The sequence below is a fragment of the Stigmatopora nigra genome, chromosome 15, assembly GCF_051989575.1.
Source record: "Stigmatopora nigra isolate UIUO_SnigA chromosome 15, RoL_Snig_1.1, whole genome shotgun sequence".
Taxonomy (NCBI): Eukaryota; Metazoa; Chordata; class Actinopteri; order Syngnathiformes; family Syngnathidae; genus Stigmatopora; species Stigmatopora nigra.
The window spans coordinates 10,267,706-10,293,061 of record NC_135522.1 but is presented as its reverse complement, the minus strand read 5'-3'; the positions used below and the strand labels follow the sequence as shown (position 1 = coordinate 10,293,061).

Sequence of the window (25,356 nt, the reverse complement as noted above, 5' to 3'; positions counted from 1 at the left end):
TTTTCCCTCATTAGAGTTGCGGGGGGTGCTAGAGCCTATCCCAGCCGGGCCAGAGGTGGGGGTCACCTTGAATGGGTAGCCAGCCAATTGCAGGACAACCACGCGCACTTACACCCAATTTAGAGTGTCCAATCAGCCTACCATGCATGTTTGTGGAATGTGGGAGGAAACCGGAGTACCCGGAGGAAACCCACGGAGGTCCTGGGAGAACATGCAAACTCTACACAGGTCGGACGTGACCTGGAGTTAATGACCATTTATATGTAAATATGTAAGATTGTAACCGTAGGCTAATTTCCATCTTTAATTCCTTGTGTAAGTACAAGATAAACAATGACACACACTAGACCAGGGGTGGGCAAACTATTCCTCGAAGGGCCGCAGTGGGTGCAGGTTTTCATTTCAACCCATAAAGAGGGCAACTTTGCACCAATCTGGTGTCCTAATGGTGCAATCAGTGGAATGCAGTCGGGTGCTTCTTTTGTTTTTTTGCAGAAATCTCACTGGTTAAACTCTCTGTTCTGGATCGATTGGAACAAAAACCTAGACCCACGGCGGCCCCCGAGGACCGCTTTGCCCACCCCTGCTCTAGACACATATACACACGCGCACCCACGCACACACATGCAACACAGTTTTAGACAGTGTTGTGATTGCAATTTTGTTTGTCTAACAACCAGGCTTTAAGATGATTGGCGATGAGGTTCAGAGACGGAAATTCACATATGTGAATTGGTATTGAGTTCCAAGTATGTGCGGCGCGGACAGACAAGGTGCTTTGACTGAAAGCACTCTTTTTGAAGGGAACTACACAGTCACCTCTAGAGCCAGCTCTTACTGGTGCTTTGGATTTTTTTTTGTACAAAATCTTGCAGAGGAGGAGGGGCTTTGTGTTGTAAGATGTTGTAGACTAAGATGTCATCTGCATATTTAACAGTATTTTTCCAGGTCAGGCGTTTGTGTTTCTGTAATATCTGACAGTATTCTCATGAATTCGTTCCCTCTTGTCGAAAATGGTGTCAACAACCACAATCATACGTGTGTGTGGTAGCCCTCCTTCATGTTGACTGGCGTGTCCTCCCTGTTGACACGCGCTCCCCCTCGTGGCTTTTATACTATCGCACTGGTGGGCGGGCTGATCAGCACGGCTCGTAGTAATTGGCTAATACAGGACACTTTCCCTCACTTGACCAATCAGAGCTGAATGGCGTGGCCCCAGGCGGACTTTGAGGAGACGCGCGGTTAGTTTTAGTTTGTTGGTTGGACTGAGGAGAGGAGGAGGAGGCCAAAGAGGACGAGGACTAGGAGGAGGACGAGGGGTGTCAGTGCAAACCCCCTCTCTCTATTTTGTACCAACAGGCACGTTTGCTGTCAGGAGCTAGTGAGTATTGAACACCGGTGTGCCCACAGTGAAGAACGTCTCCATTTTGGTGCCTCTTTGATGAAAATCAGACGCTACGTGTCAAGATCTGCTGGACGAACCTCTTCTATGGATTTTGAGGGAGAACATGTCAATGTGTCAACAGCTGGAGAGGAAAACACGACAAAACTCGCTCCATCACGCCGTGGTTGACGTGTAAGGCTTCGTTTACTGGAAAAACGAGGACATCACCTCGATATTTTTTTTGGTGCTACGTTTTAAAGCAGCGAGTTCTCGTTTGGGGGAGAAAAAAAAGATTATAATTGGGGAAGATGTTCACTGTACCGGCTGCTAGCTGATTTGCTAACTCGGGGGTTTAACGGGGAATGAATGTGTGAAGAAGCCTGACGATGTGGCGTCTTTGGGGCTGAGCGAGGACAGGGTGTCGACAACAACCGGTGGGTGTTCGAGAGCCAGTGTTGTTTGTGTTTTTTTTTTTTTTTTTGATGCGCCACCTTCTCGCCCTTTGGCACCAAATCCTCGTCGACATGTCACCCCAGGGGCGCATTTATTAGATTCATCCAATCTCGCGTGGAATTCAAGGGGTAAAGCCATAAAAGAGGGGCGTGAACGACGATTGTAAACCCATCCAAAAAAAAAAAAGGAGCCGCCTATATGAAGATGCTGATGTGTGACCGCGGCGTCCAGATGCTCGTGACGACGGTGGGCGCGTTCGCCGCCTTCAGCCTCATGACCATCGCCGTGGGTACCGACTACTGGCTGTACTCGCGTGGGGTCTGCCGCGTGAAGAGCAGTGGAGACAACGACACGAGCCGCAAGAATGAGGAGGTGATGACGCACTCCGGCCTCTGGCGGACCTGCTGTCTGGAAGGTACGTGACCAGTCTGGATGACCTATGTGCATGATTGTGTGCGTGTCTTCATTTGTTTCCCAATTAGCAGGACCTTACATGTTCCGCGACCAACTCGGAATTCGGTTTGGTGTTAGATTAGGGGTGGGCAAACCGGTTCTTAAGGGCTGCTGTGGGTGCAGGATTTTATTCCAACCGATCCAATACAGACAGTTTAACCAATGGGGGTGTGTGCTGAATCAAGAAGGACCTGACTGCAATCTACTGATTGCACTTGTTGGACATCAGATTGGTGAAAAAGGTGTCCTTTTTATGGGTTGGAATGAAAACACGCACCCACTGCGGCCCTTTGTGGAATAGTTTGCCCACCCCCTGTCTTAGATCAAGTCATTTTTCCCTTTCAAATGAATTGAAATGCCAATATTTAAGAAACAGATTTTATTCAAATGTTTTAAACCTTTATAGGGCAAGATACTATTCTCAGTCACAAAAAAAGTCCTGGCATCCACACAGGTGGAGTAATGCTGTGTCAATACTTAGAATCGGTACTGATGTGTCACTAAAATGACATCATCAGTATATTTGGGAGTATTCAGAAATAGGATCTCAATCTCATCGCTTTTCAATATAGTAGTGATTTGTCGCTATAACGCGGATTACTTTTCACGGTTTCGCTACTTCGCGGGTTTACGTCGTGCATTGTGCTCTGCATTCTGATTCGCTAAAAAGTCACTCCGTTTCTTCTATACCTGTGCGTCAATAACGTTGCAGTTTCATTTGTACACGTACGTAAAACAGATTGCCAAATTTACATTATGTACGTGCAATTTTCTTGCAATTTCAAGTTTCTCTAAAAGCCATAATATTGATAAAAAGCCATGGAACAACAAAGCGCCTGCGGCGGAAGATGCTAGCGATCGCAGATAATGGCATTATGGAATTAATAAATCTTCCTTTTGCCTTCTGTTTACATTGATGATTAAAATTATTATTTGACAGTACAATACAGAAGTTATTTGTTGAAAAAAACAATTCTAAAGTACAGTACTTTTATTTCTGAAACAAATGATTGAGCCTGTAAAATGTTTTTTTATTTCTTTTCAATGTATAATAGAGTATTTAACTGTATAATAATTGTAAAAAAGGTTTCTACTTCACGAATTCTGCCTATCATGGGTTCTGTTTTAAACGTAACCCCCACTAAAAACAAGGGTACACTGTATTTATTTTTCAAGATATAGTTTCCAACCGCTGGTATCCCTTTACAAGACAGTTACAAGCTACATACACCATCATAGAAAAGAGCATTTATTGTCGTTCCCACGATGATGGTAGATGTCCGATTGTGTGACGTGCAAAAATCCCCCTACTTTCAAGGGTTTATCACTAGTACACGTCCAATCCAAGGCTCCCACTTCCATTGGATTGGGTGTTGAGCTCCGTCAACATTCACAAATAAAATTGGCTCTTCCTCTGGCCAACTTGCACGCTCCCACCAATTAGATAATCAGTTGTAGATGTCCAATCCATTTGATGTTGGAGTTTTGACACCAAAAGAATGAATGGATTTAAACCCAGGACCCCAAGGTTGTGAGGCTGACATGCTGTGTGCATGTTTTTATGTGTACATGTATGTGCATATTATATATATATATATACATATATATATATATATATATATACATATATATATATATATATATATATATATATATATATATATATATATATATATATATATATATATATATATATATATATATATATATATATATATATATATATATATATATATATATATATATATATATATATATATATATATATATATATATATATATATATATATATATATATATATATATATATATATATATATATATATATATATATATATATATATATATATATATATATATATATATATACATATATATATATATATATATATATATATATATATATATATATATATATATATATACACATATATATATATATATACATATATATATATATATATATATATATATATATATATATATATATATATATATATATATATATATATATATACATATACATATATATATATATATATATATATATATATATATATATATATATATATATATATATATATATATATATATATATATATATATATATATATATATATATATATATATATAAATAATTCTTTTCTACTTCATTGAAACAACTGCTATATGATCATCCCTTATATTTTTGCTCTATTGTTGTGATCTCTTTGTTCAAATTGGAAAACAAAAATACATTTAATGACCGATATAACACCAAATCTAATTTATAAGTCCTTCATTCCATTCTCTTTCAACCCTCAGTAAATTATGCTTTGCTTCTTCGTCTTGATCTTCATTTCTCACACCTTTCAACACTTCCTTTTCCTCATTCATCTACCGTAATCATTTAGACAAGCTGTCTCTGTCTTTATTCAGCAAACCTTCCTGCCTTCACCATGAGTTAGGTTAGGTGATTATTTTTATGCAAGACATGGACACCCCCCTTCATTTTGACTTATTGCCTATTTGTAATTCATTCAATTCTCTTCTCTTCTTTTTTTGGGTTCATTCTGCCACTTGGGAGATCATGTCCCTGTCTTTTTAAAAAAAAAAACGACAGGCTTCTTTAGACCCGTTGGTCTAAAGCAGGGCCAAACACTCTCCAGAGATTCATCTCAAACAGAGGCCGTTGCACTGCTCATCCATCACTTGGCACCCTTCACTACCCCCCATGTGCTTCATTCATTCACGTCTGACTCTGCTCATTCGTGTTCATTCCTCTACCTTTTTCTATCCTTCTTAGCTTATTTCCAGGCTTTATCTGCTCATTTGTCACCTATACACATGTACAAAAAATCTTCTAATGCCTACTGTATATGAAAAAGAAGCCACTTGCCATTTGGTTGATAATGATCAGCCCTCCTACTCTCGGCATTAATGGGGGGTGATTATCAACTTGATTTAAGTTTATAATACTACTGTTTTCAGTGGCCTGTGTGGTGAGAGAGCTGAGTGATAAAATGATACCAATATTCATTCATTTTTCATTCATTTTTGAACCGCTTTATCCTTACTAGGGTCGCGGGGGATGCTGGAGCCTATCCCAGCTCACTTCGGGCCAGAGGTGGGGTACACCCTGAATAGGTGGCCAACCAATCGCGAGGCACGAGGAGACGGACAACCATTCATGCTCACACTCATACCTAGGGGCAACTTAGAGTGTCCAATCAGCCTACCATGCATGTTTTTTTGGAATGTGGGAGGAAACCAGAGTACCCGGAGAAAACCCACACAGGCCCAGGGAAATCATCCAAACTCCACACAGGTGGATTGACCGGACCTAGGACCCCGGAGCTGTGAGCCCGACACACTAACCACTGTTGTTGTCTTATCTTTATTCCACAATAGAACAACAAAAATGTTTTAAAATCATCATAATTTATATTCACTTTTCTTATAAAGTAAGCTAACATAATTTCATAATTGTAACATAAGGAAAGTAATTTATTCACTTTTTCATAGATGTTTGTGTTTCAAATTTGAAAGAAAAAGATGTGATAGTAATTGTGATAATTATTGATACTGACTAATTTTTTATAATGATAACTATTTTGGTCATATCACCCAGGTTTATGTTTTATTGTCGCAAATGCACAAAATATCGAACGTTTCGGATGCGCAAATGTATGGCCTCCTATCTATCAGATTGCCTACACTACAGATGGCCCTTTTAGTTATGTTGTTCATCCAAATATATTGAATCCTGATTTGGATACAAACATTTCGAGCTCATTGTGTTTTCTTTTTCTTTTTTATTACCATTTTGGTAATGCAGTTTTTTTTATTTCATGATGCTGTTATTGTACTAACAACCAGAAATATATGCTTTTTTCTTGTACTACTCAATTGGTGCATACTCACTTCACTGTAAAGTAATTGCAATCATGGCGTAGTCAAACTCTCCGTTGTCTGCCATTGCCGAGGCAAGAATGTGCATTCGCTGGCCTCCTTTCACACTTGAAACAGAGCATTGTAGCTCTACTAGTCATGAACTAGTTTGAATTCCTAACGGAGAGATGATTAGATGCTACGCAATTGAACGTCTGACATCTTGGAAAACAAGTGCACCATTTTTTTAAAGCGATGGTCATATGTAAACGGCCATTTCAGGTAAGGTGACCAGTGATTCGAAATTAAATCTTGAAAGCTACAAATTGTACAGCATCTATATGTTTTATTTATATATATATATATATATATATATATATATATATATATATATATATATATATATATATATATATATATATATATATATATATATATATATATATATATATATATATATATATATATATATATATATATATATATATATATATATATATATATATATATATATATATATATATATATATCAAATATTCCTTGAATTTACTGTGTGACAGGAGGAGTAACAAGCTATAAATATTAAATGGTAAAATGTGCTGCAGTTGTTAAGCATGGCTGCTTTATAATGAAGAGTGCACCACCACTATTATATACTTCTTCTTTCACTCACTCAGTCCACATTAAAAGGGCAACTGGACACTATATAGTAGTATCAAAGATGTCAATTTTCTAACTATTTATGAAGCTTTTGAAAATGCCAAACCAGACGGCGAGAGACTATAAATATTGACGGATTTTATTCACGGCTGTGGTGTGAATGCACATGACTGAGGACCAATTCTCGCCTTCATGCCATTTTGCGTCAGAGCCAGAGTGTTTGTCTGTGTGCACGTGCTGACATTGTGCTGACATTGTGTTAACTTGCTGTATTGGTCCCACTGCTCTGTTTATGTGGTAGTTTGGGAATATTCTTGAATTTGACTATTTACTCATCCAATTACAAGAGTCAGGGTGTGTGTCTCTGCATCAGTAGATCCTCAGACCTGCACCATCTGGCCTTATAATAGCTTCCCTTGCCCCCCAGAATGAGATTGTTGTTTGGGTGCACACAAAAAATCCCACATTTTGTCTAGAGGCAATATAATGCTGATTTGCGCCAATGCAGAACATTATCAGAAGACAGCTCAAAGTCAAGTATTCAGAAGAGAAAATTCCGTTAAAATGTTCAAGACATGGCCAGCCAATCGCAGGACACGACAGACAACCAACCATTCATGCTCACACTTATACCTAAGGGCAATTTAGGGTATCCAATCAGCCTACCTTGCATGTGTTTGGAATGTGGGAGGAAACCGCAGTACCCTGAGAAAACCCAGGCAGGCCCGGGGAGAACATGCAAACTTCACACCGGTGGATCGACCTGGATTTGAACCCAGGTTTCCCACTAAGGCCAATGCGCTAACCACTTATCCACTGGGCCGTCTGTTAATTTAAAAATAAATACCTTCCTTTTAAACCCAATTTTTTTCACCTTATTCTATTCCCCCGAAAATGACGAGATCAGCCCGATTTCAGATCACGTCCTCTGATTGGATCAGGGACATCATTCTTTGCCAGTATTTTGATGAAAAACTGTTACTCAGGTGAGTTAAGTTGAAGTGAGTTGAGGAATATTGCCAGCCTTCTAAAAGATTGCTAGTAAAAGCCATATTAAATGGAGATATTACTACACTGAAACACAGGATTTAGGACAGCATTTGACATGCTGTAGATAACACAAGGTCATTCATTTTCAGTTGCTCTTGTCCTGTTCTGGGACACAAGGATGCTGGAGCCCATCACAGTTGATTTAAAGAGGTCTAGTGCACGCTTGGTAGTGGATAACTCTCTGTTTTCCTCCTTTTGATTGTTATCAAAATGAATGCAAATATTTTAACCTAACATCTTCTGCCATAACTGGCGTCACACAGCATTTTTAAATTGTTGACCCTTATACGTAGATCTTTAAAGACCCAATCATGCATGACCCAGAGACAAAAAGAGGGACAATGTGCAAACAACTCACTAGACAGAAAACATTTCCCTACTAAGAGACATGGTTATTGGGAATTTCATCAAAAGAGAGAGTTAAAAGGTGGTCGAAATACACGAGTTTGGGAAACCTACAAAACTATATGAAATAGATTGGGTCTCTCCAAAGCTTGAGAGAGGATATTGGCCTAGGGAGTTTTGAGAGGGACAAAACACAAGGTGAATGAGGGTGAATGGAGAAAGGTAAAGCAGAACAGTGGAAAATAAATCTCTTTTAGTTTGATAATTGGGAGTCAAATGTAGTAAGAAATAGTAGGACAAGCTCGGTGGCATAGCTGCTGCAAAAGATGCAATCTGGGATGTCAATGTCTACTCAGAAATGTGGATGTGATGCTTGTGACTTGAAGAACCTGCCATTTATTTCAAAAACATGGAGGAAGCTATAGAAGTTTCAGTACTGAGTTTATTAGCTTGGTCAAGAGACTTTTTAGTTTTGATGAAAAAAACAATTTTACATTCTTATGCACTAGCAACTTGATGGTTCGAGACATCAAAACCATTTCAACTGGGAAGGCTAGCATTGAGTAACCATGTTTGAATGTTATTGACAGTAATAGAGATTCAATCCATTTTGAATGGGTGGGCTGACAGCAATCCTTAACTGTAGCAAATTATGGATCATTCTCTTATTCATTTATTTTAATCTTTTTTTACATGTTTCTGATCAAGGAAAATAGCGCGATCAGTCCCATTTATTGATCAATTTGGGGACATCCCCAGTCCCTTGTGTGTGAGTCGAAAAAAACAACTGAAGCTTTGGGTAGACGTAACCCTTTAAATTAGGGTTAGACCTGTTGACTTGTATTCTTCAAAAGCAGTATAGGGTTACCACAGTTTTGAAGAGAACATTTGGAACAGACAAGTGTTTTAGCCAGATAGGGGGTGAATATTTGTGCTTGAGAATGAACAACTTTAAAAAAAATGTGGAGATGTGCATCCAAGCACAATGTACCTCGTTCTCTTTCGTCAGCCATCACCGTGGAAACTTTCTTCTTCCTGCCTCTCTGCTAGCCCCTTTCTCCTTCTGAAAGAAGTAATCAAGAGCATGAGAGCGCACACGAGTGAGGTAGAGAGAAAGAGAGGAAGTCGCTCCGTCACCCTCACCGAGCTGTCAGAGGCGCTCGGAAGTAACAAGCCTTCCAATTTGCTCTGTTTTTTAACTTCCTTTTCTTCACCCTTGCTCACTTCATCCTCATTATCTGCTTCTTGGTCATGCATGTGCGTGCACACGCATCTGGCTGGTGTGGGTCATGGGCAGCTTTTGGAACAGACACCATCTGATTAGGAACAGCTTTGAGGCATGTTACGCCTTCATTAGTGAGTGTTATCAGTGGAGGAGAAGAGATGCGACAAGAAATGGTCCCTTGCTGGATTTTGAACAGATGTTGTTTGCCATCTTGACTCCCAAAGCTGCCAGGTTGGGGTGAATGTAATTATTTTATCCCAGTGTTTCTATATGCTTGAACAACTTTGATATTAGGGGTGTCATATTGTCAGAAATCAAATTATATGACCATTTACTGTTGGGGTGTAACATTATATCAGTATGGACATGTATCGTGATACTGTGTACCTAAAATGAGTCAAATTTACAGTTTACACCAGTGGTCTCAAACCGGTCCTCAAAGAGCTGCAGTGGGTGCAGCTTTTCATTCCAACTCAACAAGGATACCTTTTGCAAGTGCAATCAGTTAATTAGAGTCAGATCCTACTTATTTTAAAGACACCTGATTGGTTAAAATGTCGGCACTGGATCGGTTGGAACAAAAACCAGGACCCACTGCGGCCCTATGTGGAACCGGTTTGAGACCACTGGTTTACACAATTTATTCCCAATACTGGCATCACAACATTTGTCGGAATATACATTTTCATATATTGTATTTCAGTGTGCCAACATGATTCAGGCAGAGGAACATTCTGATCTCTTAGACCAGTGTTTCCCAACCTTTTTTGAGCTGCGGCACACTTTTTGCATTGGAAAAAATCTCAAGGCACACCACTTCATGAAAATTTTCTTTATTTTATTTTATTTATTTTATTTCTTTATTATTCATATTTTTATGATTTTTAAATATTTTAGCTGCGCATTGGGTACGGCAAGACAGGTTGGACAAACAAGAGTAGGCAAACAAACATAAGCAGACACACCGTAAACTGTGAAATAACTATATGAACCCAATCCTAACACTCTTGGATTATTATGATGTATGATTTCTTGTAATTTCCCGCGGCACACCTGAGCATCCCTCATGGTACACCACTATGCACACTGGTTAGGAAACACTGTGTTAGACTACTATCCTTTGAATCTAGCGGCGGTCCGTGCATGTTCTGGCGTCCCCTTCAATCCAACTGTGTGATGGGCCGCAGATCCAAAGGAGGAAAGAGAAAAATGATTTAGGAAATCAGAGGATTCAACGTTTCTTGGAACAAATCATTTGCATTCATTGCCAATGTGGAATGATTGCCTGAGTGTTCGCTTTGTAGTGACAAGTTGTGAGCTAACAAGAAAAACCCATTTGGGAAAGCGAAAAAAGTGTGATTGAATTCCTTCTGGAGAAATTAGAGGGGTGAAAGAATAGATTTTAGAAGAGTATTGCATCTCCAAACCCTACCACTATTGTTCACAGATGGTGAAAAGGCACACTATACACATTCCATTTGTTGTTATTTTGTCAATTCCTCAAAATAATAATGATATTAAAGGCAATTAAGTAATGGAACATAATTCATTAATATTGTCATGAAGTTAAAATTGAGTTGGCATCATACAACAGAGCAGTCAATGCTCATGATGTATTCGTAGCCAACTTAGTCCTTTTGATAGTAGGCTAATGTAGATACATACAGCATGTTTCCTTCATTATAAGGCTGATATAAGGCTTTTCATTTTTTTGGCGGCTCCAGACATATACTATTTTATATTACTTTCAGCGGCCCAAGGGATGAGTGGTTAGCGCATCGGCCTGACAACTCCTGGGTTCAAATCCAGGTTGGTCCGCCTGTGTGGAGTATTGCATTTTCTCCACAGGGCTTCGTGGGTTTGCTCCGGTTTCTCCGGTTTCTTCCCACATTCCAAAAAAAACATGCATGATAGGCTGATTGGATACTCTAAATTGCCCCTAGATATGGGTTTGAGTGTGCATTGTTGTTTATCTCCTTGTACCCTGCAATTGGCTGGCCACCAATTCAGGGTGTGGTCCTCTGCCAATGACCTGGAGTCGCCTGGGATAGGCTCCAGCATTCCCCGCTACCCCAATGAAGATAAAACGATTCAGAAAATGAATGAATTAATGGCTCTTTCAACATTTTGGTTTTCTGACCTTTGGTCTAGATAGATGTCCACTGCATTAATGTGCATAGCATAGAAATTGAAAATCTACTGATCAATTAAAATGTACTGTAGGATTGACTATCAATCCATCACATTACAATTCAGGAGTTGTCATGAATTTCCAGACTGGCAAAGCTGTGATTGATGATTCCTTCTACCTTGATGGAAACATCAGGAAAAGTTTAGATCTCACTTGTCTTGTGTGATACTACTGCAGTTTTGATCATTCAAATGAAGAGTAGCTTTCAATTCGTATACATCATTTGCCAAAAACTGTTCAGAACATAGTTCTCAATTATTATTTGAAGCATCCCGTGTTTCTTCCGCTTGATTTTGGTGTAGGTAATCTGGGTTCAATTCCCACTCGATGGCAGTGTGACTGTGAGTGGTTGTCCGTTTCATTGTTGTCTGAATGACCAGGCAATTCCAGATGTGCCCTCTTTGCTGCTCATGGTTTTCTGGGAGAAGCTCTAGCAGTATAGCAGATAAATGAATAAAGACTTTTCCCATCAGGCAACAAAGAATAATACAAAATAATCATGGTTGCTGTGTAATTTTTTTTCAGTTAGAAAAAAATACATTGTTATTGTGATATAAAATGGCTCACATTGTGAAAGGCCCCCACCCATCACTTTACAGAAGCAAAAATCCCTACCAGTAACTATGCCTACATTTAATATTAAAATAAATTTTTGCTAGACTCCTTGGGCCATCCCCACCAATATTACCAGTCACCACAGTCTGCCACAGCCTAAACAAAAGTGAATTCTTAGACTTCTTAGGAATATTCATGTTGAAAATAATTAATCTGTCCTTTCCAGAGACTGTCTGGACAACTTTGGTTTACTTTTGTACATGTCATCATCGAAACTACCTCTTTTGATCACATCACCCTTCGCCCTGAAGTACTACCTCCACTAGCTCTCACCCAAATTTAGATTCCATTTGAATTTCCCCTTTACACCTTCTATGCAATTTTAGCTGCATTTTTCTTTTATTATTCAAATTTGGTAGTCTTGTCAACATTACTCTTCTGTGCTCACTTCTCAGTGAATTTAAAGCTATTTCATCCCTATAAATGTCGATTAAAACCCAAACTGTCTCATTTTATTTGCAATTAATCACATTCTAAACTTCTGAATTCAAAAGTACTACTAAGTACACTTGTTTATAATGTATTGCCATTTTACTCATTTGTTCATTTTCACTGCAGCTATTCCTTATGCTGAAGTCTATCCTAGCTGACACTGGGTGAAAGGCTGTCTACACGATAGACTGGTGGAAAGTCAGAACTAGGGAACACACAAACCATTCCATTCCCACTCCCAATTACACCATCGCTGAGTGGGATTCAATCCCGCGCTGCCCACACTGAAAGCAGGCAAATGAACCATTACTCCATCAGTGACCCACTACCATATTAATAGGATATATTGTACATTATATTTTCTTGGCTTCCATTAACAATAATAGCCATCCAATCCATTATATTGTTGAGAAGCTGGCGGCGACCATTCGCCATATTGCGTGTGGTAATGCACAGTTAAAACAATTAACTGTGATATTAATTATGATGAATCACTATCTGTATTGTAATGAATTCAAAGGGGATATTTAACCCACTTTAATTTTAAATGTAATATATTGAATTATTATATTAATTCACAAGAGACAATAAGATGATGCACAGTTTAAATAATTAGCTGTGTTAATTAATATTTGAGTTAACTCTTTGGTAACTCACCCAGTCTTAGTAAGAAATAACATTGTTGCTCTTCCATTGACCAAAATGCACCGATCCAATCAAACTATGGGTTGGCAGCAGCTGAACAAATGTTCACCCACCCACTTCAAATTAATGGCACATCTTACCTTGTCAATGGCAGCCAATCAGTTAAGCTGTGTCTGACAAAGCCATGATAGCAATTACTTTACAATCAGGTGAGTATGGCAGTTTATTTTAAATTGTATTGGTATGGTAAGGCTGTTACCATAAGGGTGCACGCTAGCATTGACGTTGACTAAAATGAACAGTAACAATGTGTGTAGACTAGTGTTTCTCAACCATTTTTGAACTGCGGGACAGTTTTTACATTTCAAACATCTGAAGGCACTCCACGAGCTGAAAATGTTGTCATTTAAAATTCGATCAGCTATATTTATAATATAAAGTCATTGTCATCAAAGTTTAATTTACAGAAATTAAATAAACTAGTGATTGACCGAAAGGGGTTTTTCAAGACCGTCACCGATTGTTAGTAGTTAAAAGAGGCTGATAATTGATATTTGAAACAGATATTTATTTGCAGTAAAATGTAAAAAAGGTGTAAAATAATAATAATAATAATAATAATAATAATGCAGGCCCTGAACTTCATAGACGTTTGTTAAATCACACACACACACACACACACACACACACACACACACACACACACACACACACACACACACTCACATATATACACTACTGAAAACTACCAACTAAACCCTTGAAAATTCATCAAAGTGTTCCATTTTTGTAGAAAGTGTGAAGACACAAAAATGTGAGAAAATGATCATAAAATTAATAAACCATTAAAACTGAATGAACATGCAAAATCTATTCTTGTTTTGGTGCATGTGCCCAAGTGTCAGAAGGTTAACGTTAGGCAACAGAGGCAGAGATCACATGAACACATCTAATTAACATAAAACTAACAATATTACATTGAACTTTTAATCTTTTTAATTAATGTTTTATGATTTCTTTGGCATCTAATTTTTCACCCCTTTTATTTATCGCCACTCCTTTTGCTGTTTGGAATTAAGTTCCCCTTCGGGGGTGCTTGTTGGCAGATGTTTTGAGAAAAATCAATCTAGAGACAATTGCCTGTGAAGACTTAATAATGTTTCTAAAATGCACAAGACAAACATTGTCTAAGTAGGCGATCATACAACTTGTGAACACTTTTTCAGGATGTTTTAGACACAAAGTCAGAAAGTTCGTAAAATTTCTCTCCCAATTATTTATTTATTTGTGCTGTTGGAATGGTGGCTGCTTACTCCTCAGGCGCCTTGTAGTTGAATTCCTCGTGTATTGCCAAGCGTTCCATTAACTCCTATTCCGCTGAGAGTTCATTTTGGTGCCCCTCGACCAACTCGTCAACGTCCTCTTTACTGACCACAAGCCCCATCGCCTGCCCTCGCGACACAATTTCGCCCACCGCAGGCTGCGGTTCAAATTGAGGCTTGACTGTGAGTTCGTCAAAGTCACTCGGCGGCCACAGCTTCCTCCAAGCAAAACTTCAAGCCCACAACAATGAACGGCGGTGGGAAAAAAAAACCCATAAGAGAATCTTGAAACATGAAGAGGTGTTGTCGACTGCGAATCCGTCGAGGGCACTCGGCCACAGCTTCTTCCAAGCATGAGTTTAAGCAGACCACAGCGGTCAAAGAAACATGGAGGGTTGTTGTGAGACAGCCAATGGGAGTGCAGCAATGTTCTAAAGTGAGAATCAATACATTTGCAAGATAAAATAACGGATAAGGAAAGCATTTACTTTTTAGGTGATTTCGTAACTTGGATCTTTTTCGTATTTCAAGGCACTCATTTGCATACAAAAAGCTTTCGTAACCTGAAAATTTCGTACCTAGAGACATTTGTAAGTAGAGGTAGGACTGTATTTCTACTGCAAAGGTATTTAAATGATGACACTTTAGCCAACAGCTGAAAATAGACACACTGTGAAATAACCATTCCAAAGTGATTTAAAAAAAAAAAAGATGGAATCACCATTTTTGGAAATGTCTCAGCTTATTTTAAACGACATTAGACTGTAGTTGTGACCTGTTTTAAAGCTATGGTTCAGTACAACTCTGGGATATGTGCCAAGAGAATAAAAAATATGCTGACACTATTATTTTTTTCTCTCCGGGTGAGATTTAATATCAAGTAAGGACACAAGAAAAACAAATTTTGTTCTAAATGGAGCAGGTTGGAAAACTGTAAGACACAAATACTCATCACAAGTTACTGTATAAAAAAAAGATGAACATCCTCTCATTCAAATCAAAACTGGTAATTCATGTCAATATTAAAGTGACTGAAATGTATCAGTCAACCTAGCAATCAAGCCCTGGCTGTATTTGCAAGATTTATCAAATTGGGAAGAAAGTGAAGTGCAAGAAACTCTTCATATGCAAATTTATCATCAGCACGTTTCTCTGCCTTTCTATCCCCCAAACCTTTTTCACAACTACTTCCTCTCTTGCATTCCTCCTTCATCTCACCCCTAAACCATCACATCCCATCCCATCAATGCCCCTTATCCCCCATGGGATTGACCATGTATGTATGGGACAGGATGATAGGAAGGAATTAAACATGGCGAGTTTTTGTGCACACATTGCCACCTGTGCGTATGCTGCGGGACACGTGTACGAGCACTGGAGGACTTCCACAATGAAGGATGAGTCACTCTTAGGCTGACACGAGGCGTGCTTGTAGCATCTGCAGCCCAGTCAATACAAAACAAACACACTATATGAATATTCCAAAGGCTGTCAGTTTCATAAAAGATTGATAGTGTCCATGTATCACTTTAATGAGCTTGGTTTTTTGTTTTTGTTCTTTTTTCACGGTGCTAATGGTGCATGTGAGAGGCAGGTGTGATGAGACTTAAAAAAAAATCCACATATAAACTGACTTTTGCGGTATTATCTGTCATTTTTTTCTTTTTATCGTGCATTGTTTTCATGATCACTTAGTGATTAGTGAGTGGTTAGCGCATCTGTCTTGCAGTGGGGTACCTGGGTTTGAATCCAGGTCGGTGGAGTTTGCATGTTGTTCCCGGGCCTGCGTAGGTTTTCTCCCAATATTTCGGTTTACTCCAGATATTTCGGTTTCCTCCTACATTCCACAAACATGCATGGTAGACTGAGTGGACATTATATATTGCTCCGAGGTATGGGTGTGTGTGTGCGTGGTTGTCCATCTCCTTGTGCCCTGCAATTGACCCCCCGCCTCTGGCCTGGAGTCAGCTGGGATAGGCTCCAGCACCCTCTGTGACCCTAATGAGGATAAAGCGGTTCAGAAAATTAAATTAAATGTTCATTAACCTGAATATAAATGTTCATTATGTGCTCTCCCTTATCAAATAAATCATTTAATATGTTCGTCTTACCCTTTATGGCAGTGGTCCCCAACCACAGGTCCGTTGATCGGGACCGGTCCGCAAGCTACCTGGTCCCGGTCGGTCAGAGTAAAAAATATTAACGGTTTCAATCATGCCCTCCTACTTGACATGAGAAAAGTTGTTATTATAAATAATTGCTACAATGCTTAGAACGTGTTTTTTTTTTTGCCGTTGTGGTTGTCGTTTGTGCACTGACCCCACCCCCACACAATTTTGTCTTAATATATCGTCCTACCCATTAGCCGAGAAAATAGAAAGAGCTTTATCGGTCCGTGATGAGAAAAAGGTTGGGGTCCCCTGCTTTTATGGGACAAGTGACTTTTTGATAACTGCAATACACTTTTTAAACATAAGAACAAATATGTAATTGGCCGTAACATGGTGCCACAATGGTTAGCACAGGGCTGGTTCAGAAAATGAGATGAGATGAGACTTATTACTGAAATGCTCACCAGACATTTGTTGTTATTGGGTAAATTTGGCGTGTTAATTGTATACTAAACAGGTGGTACCTGGACCTAGGAGCAGCGTCATCTTGCGGAATTTAAAAAAATGTAACAATGACCACAATTTTAATTCTTCATAATTGTATTAAATAGCCAGTAGAATAATAACAGAATGGTCCACTACATTGTATGAAAACTGATGTGTGAAAAGCAACTTTAAAAAAAAAACAATATTCCTTAATAGGCTGTAGGAATTTAGCCTTGAGTGAGACTGAACACAATTAAAGCCTGGAATCAATGTCTGTGTTTTACATGCAATTAATGACAAGTTAAGCAAATAGAATTTCACAAACGTTGGTGTTCTTCCCTCCAGGAACCTTCCGAGGCGTGTGTAAGAAGATTGATCATTTTCCAGAGGATGCTGACTATGAGGCGGATGCTGCTGAATACCTGCTGCGTATGTTTATTAATAAACACACCTTGCATTGCATCATGATTTACCAAAAACAGTGTTCAAATGTGCTGTCTAATTCCATTTTTAGAATATGACTTCGTATCAGTACAGAGACTCAAGAATGCTTTTAATCCTGCTATTGCACTTTTGCAGCCATGCTTGATAACCATTAGATGGATAGGAAAACAATTATCATTGCAAAATATAACTTGTAATATTAGGGATGTCCTTGTGTAATCACATGATTGGAAATCTGGCCCGATCACAAAATTTGCAGGAAAGGAGAACTTGTAGGAGAAGGATCAGGTTATAAAGATGTATTTTTCTTTTTGACAAAACATACAAAATAACAAAGCTTTAAATTAATAATAAATATAAATGTTTATACCATAAAACACTGCAGCACAGGTAGAAACAGTGGAAATTACATACCTTAGAAATGTCAACATCCTTGTAGCCTTCGTGGGAAGCTAACCTTAAGAGTAAAAAATCTCAGCAGTATCGAAATATTTCGACATTTGGATGTGTTTTTATTTTCCTTTCATACCTTTTCAAGGTATCGGATCAGCACTTGGTATCAATACCAGGTGACTCGGAATCCAGTCCAAAAATATGTAATTGCAAGATCCCTATTTCCTACATAAATAATCACGAGAGTGCTTACGGCTGGAAACTAAAAGCAAAGGATGTACTGTATTTACACTTTGACAGACCTGATGTACTTGCAATTACTGAATGGATAGATGCTGTTGGAGGCAGCATGGCTGAACAACATAAATCCACCAAAGAGATGGATAGACCACTCTCACACTCTCTTTGGCAAAGACAAATGAATATTGTTTTTCCACCTTTCCCTGGAAGGTGAAATATTCTATAAGAGGGAGAGGTATAACCTGTGAACAAATGATTTAACCAGTGTACAGGCTTTTATCAATGACTACAGTTTGTTAAAAGAAAATAAAAACTACCCTGTTATTCCCACATACATCCATAAAAGTATTCAAAGAGAAGGTGGTCTGCTGAAAATGGCTTCCTTCTCTTTTCTTTATTGTAAAATTGGATAAGATGGATGAAGAGTAAAATGTTAACAACATTGAGGGGGTTCAGCTGGAGCTTCTTTTTTATGCTCCACTGAACATAGAGCAACATCCCCATAGGCCGCCAATTCGAACGCAAGGCTGAGAGTTAGCCAGCCAATAGGAAGCCAGGACCTAGTGACCGGCATTTCATTCAGCTCAAGGCTGTGGGCCATTGGGGCGGGACCTGTAAACTCTACCACACAACACCATTGGTCACAGCTCTTTAAACAATGTGGGTTCTTGTAATTCAACAAAACAAATAAGCATAAGACCATTATTTGATGGAAACCTTCAGTATGCTATTGCAGTGAGTGCACATATGTGATCCTGACAAATCTCATTTTCTGAACCGCTTCATCCTAATTAGGGTCGCGGGGTGCTAGAGCTAATTCCAGCTGACTTTGGGCCATAGGCGGGTGACACCCTGAATTGGTGGCCAGCCAATCGAATGGCACAAAGAGACAAACACGCTCACACTCATACCTAGGGGCAATTTAGAGCGTCCAATCAGCCTATCATGCATGCCTTTGGAATGTGGGTGGAAACTGGAGTACCCGGAGGAATCCCACAAAGGCCCAAAGAGAACATGAAAACTCCACAGAGGTGGACTGACCTGGATTTGAACCCAGGTCTCCCAATGTGAGGCTGACCCGATAACCACTCACTCAACCGGCAGCCACTTAACAAATATTTCCAATTATTTTCGGCCTTCATGTGTGTCACTGAGACTCCACATCTGTCTTAATTTCTTGCAGGTTTCTTCTCCCTCTTTGCTAAGCTAAAAAATATTCTAGACAATAGCTTTGTCGAACTTACTTTGTGCTCCACGTCTTGGTTAATTCATTGACATCTCATTTTTTGAAATTTTTTTTTAACTTGTTGAAATTGAACAAAAAAGTTACAACAACAACATGTAAACTATTGATATAACTACTAGTAGTTATATTATGTCTCTGTTGTGTCTGGTTCGAACATGCTGTTGTCACAATCTTACCATTTTCAACTTCAAAACTAAATGGGAATTCTTTAAATATTTTTTTGTTCAATAGTAGACGTCATATGGATTTGAACTGAGAGTATTGCAGCAAATTACCAACCTAGCACCCCCCATAGTAGACAATAAATTAACATGCAAAATCCAAATGTCCCCTCCATTATGATTAAGAATAATTCAAAATTAAATTTATTCCATGACAACAAACTATTCTTGACTTGTGTCATTGCATATAATGAAGTATCAATACTTTTGCAATCAAATATTGTAACTGGATACAACATTTTAGATTTGACAATTTGGTACTTTTGACAACTGATGTCCCCAATCAAATCATGTGGAAAAAAATGGGGCCCGATTACATCATTTTCAAAGCATTTGTATCAAGTGAAAAAGATTTGGGTCATGAAGTATTCATTTTACTTTTAAACCTTTCCAAAAGTTAAAAAAACGTTATTCTGCACAACATCAAAACACAGATGGAAAAGTAAACAGAAATTAATGCTAGCTGTAGTGGGATTATAAATTAGATAGCATCATGCAAGAGTGATCATGTCTGACACATTCATCTTTTTTACATTTGGATTTGCTTTTTTTCTTTAAATTGTGTGCAAATTGCATGATGGCGACAAACCTAATTGTTGTGAAATGATTCATCACATCTTAATTTTCACCACAAAAAAATATTCTAGTGATTCTTTATGAAAAGTAGTTCAGGGCGCTCACTTGTGTAGAGGTTATGAGTGGAGGCACTGTGACATGCATTGTTTCTATTTTGGTAACTTGTACTGTGTGACTGACAAATTTCATTAAGCAAACAGCTTGGTTTAACCTAACAGGTGCAGTGCGTGCCTCCAGTATCTTCCCCATCATGAGTGTGGGTCTACTGTTCTTGGGAGGACTCTGTGTAGCCGCCAGTGAGTTTTACCGCAGCCGACACAACGTCATCCTCAGCGCTGGAATCTTCTTTGTCTCCGCAGGTCAGTTTGGACTGCAAATTTGTCCCTAAAGCAAACATAAATCAGGTCTAGCTTTTGCAATCACAAGCAGTTTTGCTGCTATACTACCAATTTCTTTTATTTTCTAACCACAAATCCCTTTTATCCAGTTCCTTCAAGTGTGCAAATACAATTTTTGCTCACATTTTTATAGCAGTAATTAGACAATTTGTAAAAAATAATAATAATAAATAGTAATAATGATTTTATATAGTCTCTTCTACATTTCTCTCACTTGAACTCATAATAATGAACATCAAGTTAAGAGCTTGAAATCATAGTTGAAGTATATTTTTGTGATATGAGATGGATCAAAATGTTTATAACACTGATGGGTTAATTATCCTTTTTTTACCTCAGCATGGGTTCATTCTTCACTGAGCGGTGGCATGAATGTTTTTTTTTTTTACATCTGACTGGCGACCTGTTAAATATACAGTCGTAGCTCTACTTACAAAATGTATTGATTCCAATACTTTTTTCTTAAGTTGAAAATTTTGTAAGTAGAGGTGTACTTTATATGTTAATTCTCTACTTTGTTCCACAGTCCTCACACAACTACCAACTAACTAAACCCTTTAGAATTGGTCAAAGTGTCCCAATTTTGTAGAAAGGAAGTGAGGAAACACAAAAATTAGAGAAAATTATAAGGAAAGGATTTATTAATATCCTAAAATAAATAAAGCATTTGAAAATGTGCCCAAAGTGGAATTCCATTATAAAATAACGGATAAGGAAATGCATTTACTTTTTGGGGTATTTTGTAACTTGGATCTTTTTCGTATCATATTTGCATATTAACAAAAATTCGTAAACCTGAAACTTTCGTACCTAGGGCCATTTGTAGGTAGAGGTATGACTGTATTGTCATGATCACAAAGATATTATACATATAGAATACTCAGATATTGTAAACCTGAATCATGATAATATAATATTGGAAAATCTAAAACACAAATACTGTATATAGATGTTGAACATTAAACTAACTGTTAAAAACAAAAACTAAAATGCTTCACTTTCTATCTACAAATCTGGAAAACGATTGGTTTAACTGAACCCTCATATCCTGTTTTTTTTATCATTAATTTCAATTCTGAACATCAATGTGCACATGTGTGTCTGTCAATGATTGTGTGATGCTTAACAGCCGTATAGGTTAAGTAGGTCCAGTCCTTATAATTAATGTGTTGAGGCTCATATTAGTCACTGAAATCCCACTGGGGAGCTCTAGGGAGTCAGAATGAGAAGCTTGGACACAGCAGCCGATTGAGATTTCAAGCACGTGTTGATACAGCCGCACATCATCAGCCTGACTCCAGACACGTTGGATATCTCATAAACTCACACGCACACATCTGCTCTTGCCCCCAACACACAAAAAGGGCTGTAATTGCTGTTCAGTGGATTGTGGAGGGCCCCAGTGGGGTTTGGTAGTAAATTCTTGAGGCCAAATTGGTAATTATTTACCACAAAAGTGTGAGGCTGATTGTGCTTAATTACAGCCGGCTAATTGTCCCCATTCTGTACGTTCCACCACACTGCATGAGCACTGTATTCTGGACTAATGATATGGAATAGGAGAAACCAGCTGTGTGTTTGCGTGCGTACGCGGGTGTGTGTGTGTGTGTTTTGTCTCTTTTCTTTCCACTGCCACTTAGTTTTTTGGCTGTGTTACTTTTGTTTGACCTCTACACTGCTCGGTTTATTTATTTTCTGTTTAAGGCATATAGTTTTATTGTCTCTAATCTTTTCTATTGCTGGAAACGACTTTACAAACTACTTTATATTTCATTTTAGGTTAAGTTAGGTTAGAACTTTATTTCATCCCGTATTCGTGAAATTTCTTGGTTGGAGTAGCAAGACAGACACAAGACAGACAAGACATTGTAGACCTAGGTAAAAAAAAACTGGAGCCATACAAAGAAGTCCACAAGGTGGAGATCTTCTACAGACTGAGACTGAGGTTACTGCACAGTCCCTCAGTAGTCTGGAGGTTTTAAAGATCATCTTCCTAGCCCAGATCCTCCTAAGATGTCCTATCACCTAATCACCTGCAGCAGCCCCTTATCCTTATGAGAGTCATGGGGGTGCTGGAGCTTATCCTTGCCAACTATGGGTAGTACACAGGAGTCTGTTTATTAAGAACGTCACAAAGATCTATACTAGGTGGCCCGGTGTGCGAGCAGTTAGCACGTCGGCCTCACAGCTCTGGGGTCCTGGGTTCAAATTCAGGCCATTTGTGGAGTTTGCATGTTCTCCCCAAGCCTGTGTGGGTTCCCTCCGGGTACTCCAGTCTCCTCCCACATTCCAAAAACATGCATGGTAAGCTGATTGGACACTAAATTGCCCCTAGGTATGAGTGTGAGCATGAATGGTTGTCCGTCTCCTCGTGCCTCGCGATTGGCTGGCCATTGATTCAGGGTGTCCCCTGCCTCTGGCCCGGAGTCAGCTGGGATAGGCTCCAGAACCCCCCGCGACCCTAACGAGGATAAAGTGGTACAGAAAATGAGATGAGATGAGAAAAATCTATACCTTGTTTCTAACTGATTTTTTCTTTTCCTGGCAGGCCTCAGTAACATAATTGGAATTATTGTCTATATTTCGGCCAACTCGGGCGATCCGGGCCAAAGTGACAGCAAGAAATCTTACTCCTACGGCTGGTCGTTCTACTTCGGGGCTCTATCCTTCATAATGGCAGAAATGGTGGGAGTGCTGGCTGTGCACATGTTCATTGAGAAGCACCGCAAACAACGGGCCAAGTCCCGCACCGAGCTCATCAAGAAGTCCGCCTTTGGCCGCATCCCCTCCTATCGTTACCGCTTCCGGCGCCGCTCCAGCGTGCGCTCGTCGGAGGTTCCCAGTCGTGATGCTTCGCCTTTAGGGAAAATTGGCTACACAGGGCCCGGTGCTTCAGAGATGCCCATGTACACTCTAAACCCACGCGAGGCCGGAAATGCCGCCACCAAATCTGGCCTCGGTGGGCTGCTCAACTCGGAGAGGGATTTCCTCCAGAGTAGCACGCTCACTAAAGACTACACAAAGGACCCCAACCGCAGGACGACGCCTGTCTGAGACGTTTCGCCTGCTAAATATCACCCAATCACAGTAGCAGAGAGGAGGAGCCTGAGTGAAGGAGTGCTTGCTGAAGTTTAAGGGGAGCGGTGGGTACAAGGAGTTTTGAAAAAACTTGACTGTAAACTGTGAACTTTAAGCCTTTGAACTGTGAATCCTGAGCCCGGTGAGCATTTCAGTGTGCGTAGCGCGAGCCGTTTGGATGGAAAACTTGTTCCCATTTCCACTTATTCTCGTGTTATCTGTAGTTGGCATATTCTTTTATTCTATTAATCATCATCTTATGTTCGTGAATTGGCCTTTTTTTAAATGGGACTGTCCCCTCTTGAGCGGTTTTACTATTTTGCCGGAGTCTCCTAAATGATTCATGAAACGTGAATTAGAGGAAGGGTCGGACTAATGTCCGCTTTTAGTACAGAATGAGTCGGATGAGTGCAATTTTCGTTTTCGGGTAAGATGACATCTAAATATCAACAAAGGATGCATTTGTCTGTGCATCTGTATATATGCTGTGTTCTCCTTTTTATATTGCTTTAATCATGGACTGTCTTCTGTCATGACAGATAGACTGCGCTAATAGTAAATTGACTTCATCCCTTTTGGCAAAATTCTATTTGTAGCTGATCTCTGGTCAGTTCTTTGCTTCTTGGGGGTGTCATGACTTTTAGATGGTCATTTTTAGATCATTGGTGCTTCCTTTTACAGTCTTTTTTGTTAGTGAAAGGAATATTTCTTTGTCTTCACTTTTCACTTACTACATTTGATCTGTGCTGCTCACCTCACTTTTTCACTGTCACCCACCTTTCACCTTTTCCTTTCCACACTAGTCTTCCATCTCTCGTTGGTAGACTAGCAAAGTTAAGGACCCTGCAGAGGAGAGGAGACCACTTAGCTGTGAACAAGGTTCAAGACAGAGCCATAAATACTTTTAAAAAAAAAGAGACGGAAATGCTCGCCCACTACCTCCCGCTGAATATCGTTCAACAATTGTCTGAAGTCTCTCTTGTGCAAGGGGAAAGATTTGGTATGTGGCACGCGATGTAAAGCAGACAGGAGGGTAGTACCATACATTATTCAGTGGATTTGTGCTCTATCCATTGAGGTGTCAGTCACAACCTCCCTTCTCTCCTTGTCTCTCATACATGTGCATTGACTGTACCTTATGCGTTAATACAAACACGTTTTCTGTGACCTCTACAAAAGTGTTCTAAAACAGATCACGCTACAGTAATACATCTTCACATGTCCATCCTTACATATTGTACACTTAAATACTATACCGCATGTTTGGGTCACAGACATCTGCATTAGCATTTAGTGTCGGGTAAGCATTTCCATTTTTCATGATTAGACTTCGACAATCATGATTTGATGTGATTTATGGCAAAAAAAAACGCAACAAACACGAGTGCTGTGGAATAACGTGGCCATTGTTTACGGTAAACCTGACGACATTCACATTTGGACAACAATGGTTGACAGTTCCAAAACAGACTGATATTGAAACACATTTATACGCGTTAATTTTCCATCCACTGTTTT

The 25,356-nt window shown here is 39.1% G+C and overlaps 1 protein-coding gene across 2 annotated transcripts; it reads left to right on the top strand.

Annotated features, from left to right (window-relative positions):
* Positions 1-1,260: 1,260 nt before the first annotated feature.
* Positions 1,261-25,029, top strand: cacng3b (calcium channel, voltage-dependent, gamma subunit 3b). Of its 2 annotated transcripts, XM_077734898.1 has the most exons (5): positions 1,261-1,576; positions 2,069-2,252; positions 17,588-17,671; positions 20,581-20,721; positions 23,309-25,029. In XM_077734898.1, exons 2-5 carry the CDS (start codon positions 2,069-2,071, stop codon positions 23,812-23,814), a joined length of 915 nt encoding a protein of 304 aa, XP_077591024.1. In that variant the 5' UTR covers positions 1,261-1,576; the 3' UTR covers positions 23,815-25,029. The 2 variants fall into 2 exon arrangements, with proteins under 2 accessions (XP_077591024.1, XP_077591023.1); XM_077734897.1 differs by having other exon boundaries at positions 1,261-2,252.
* The last annotated feature ends 327 nt before the right edge of the window (positions 25,030-25,356 follow it).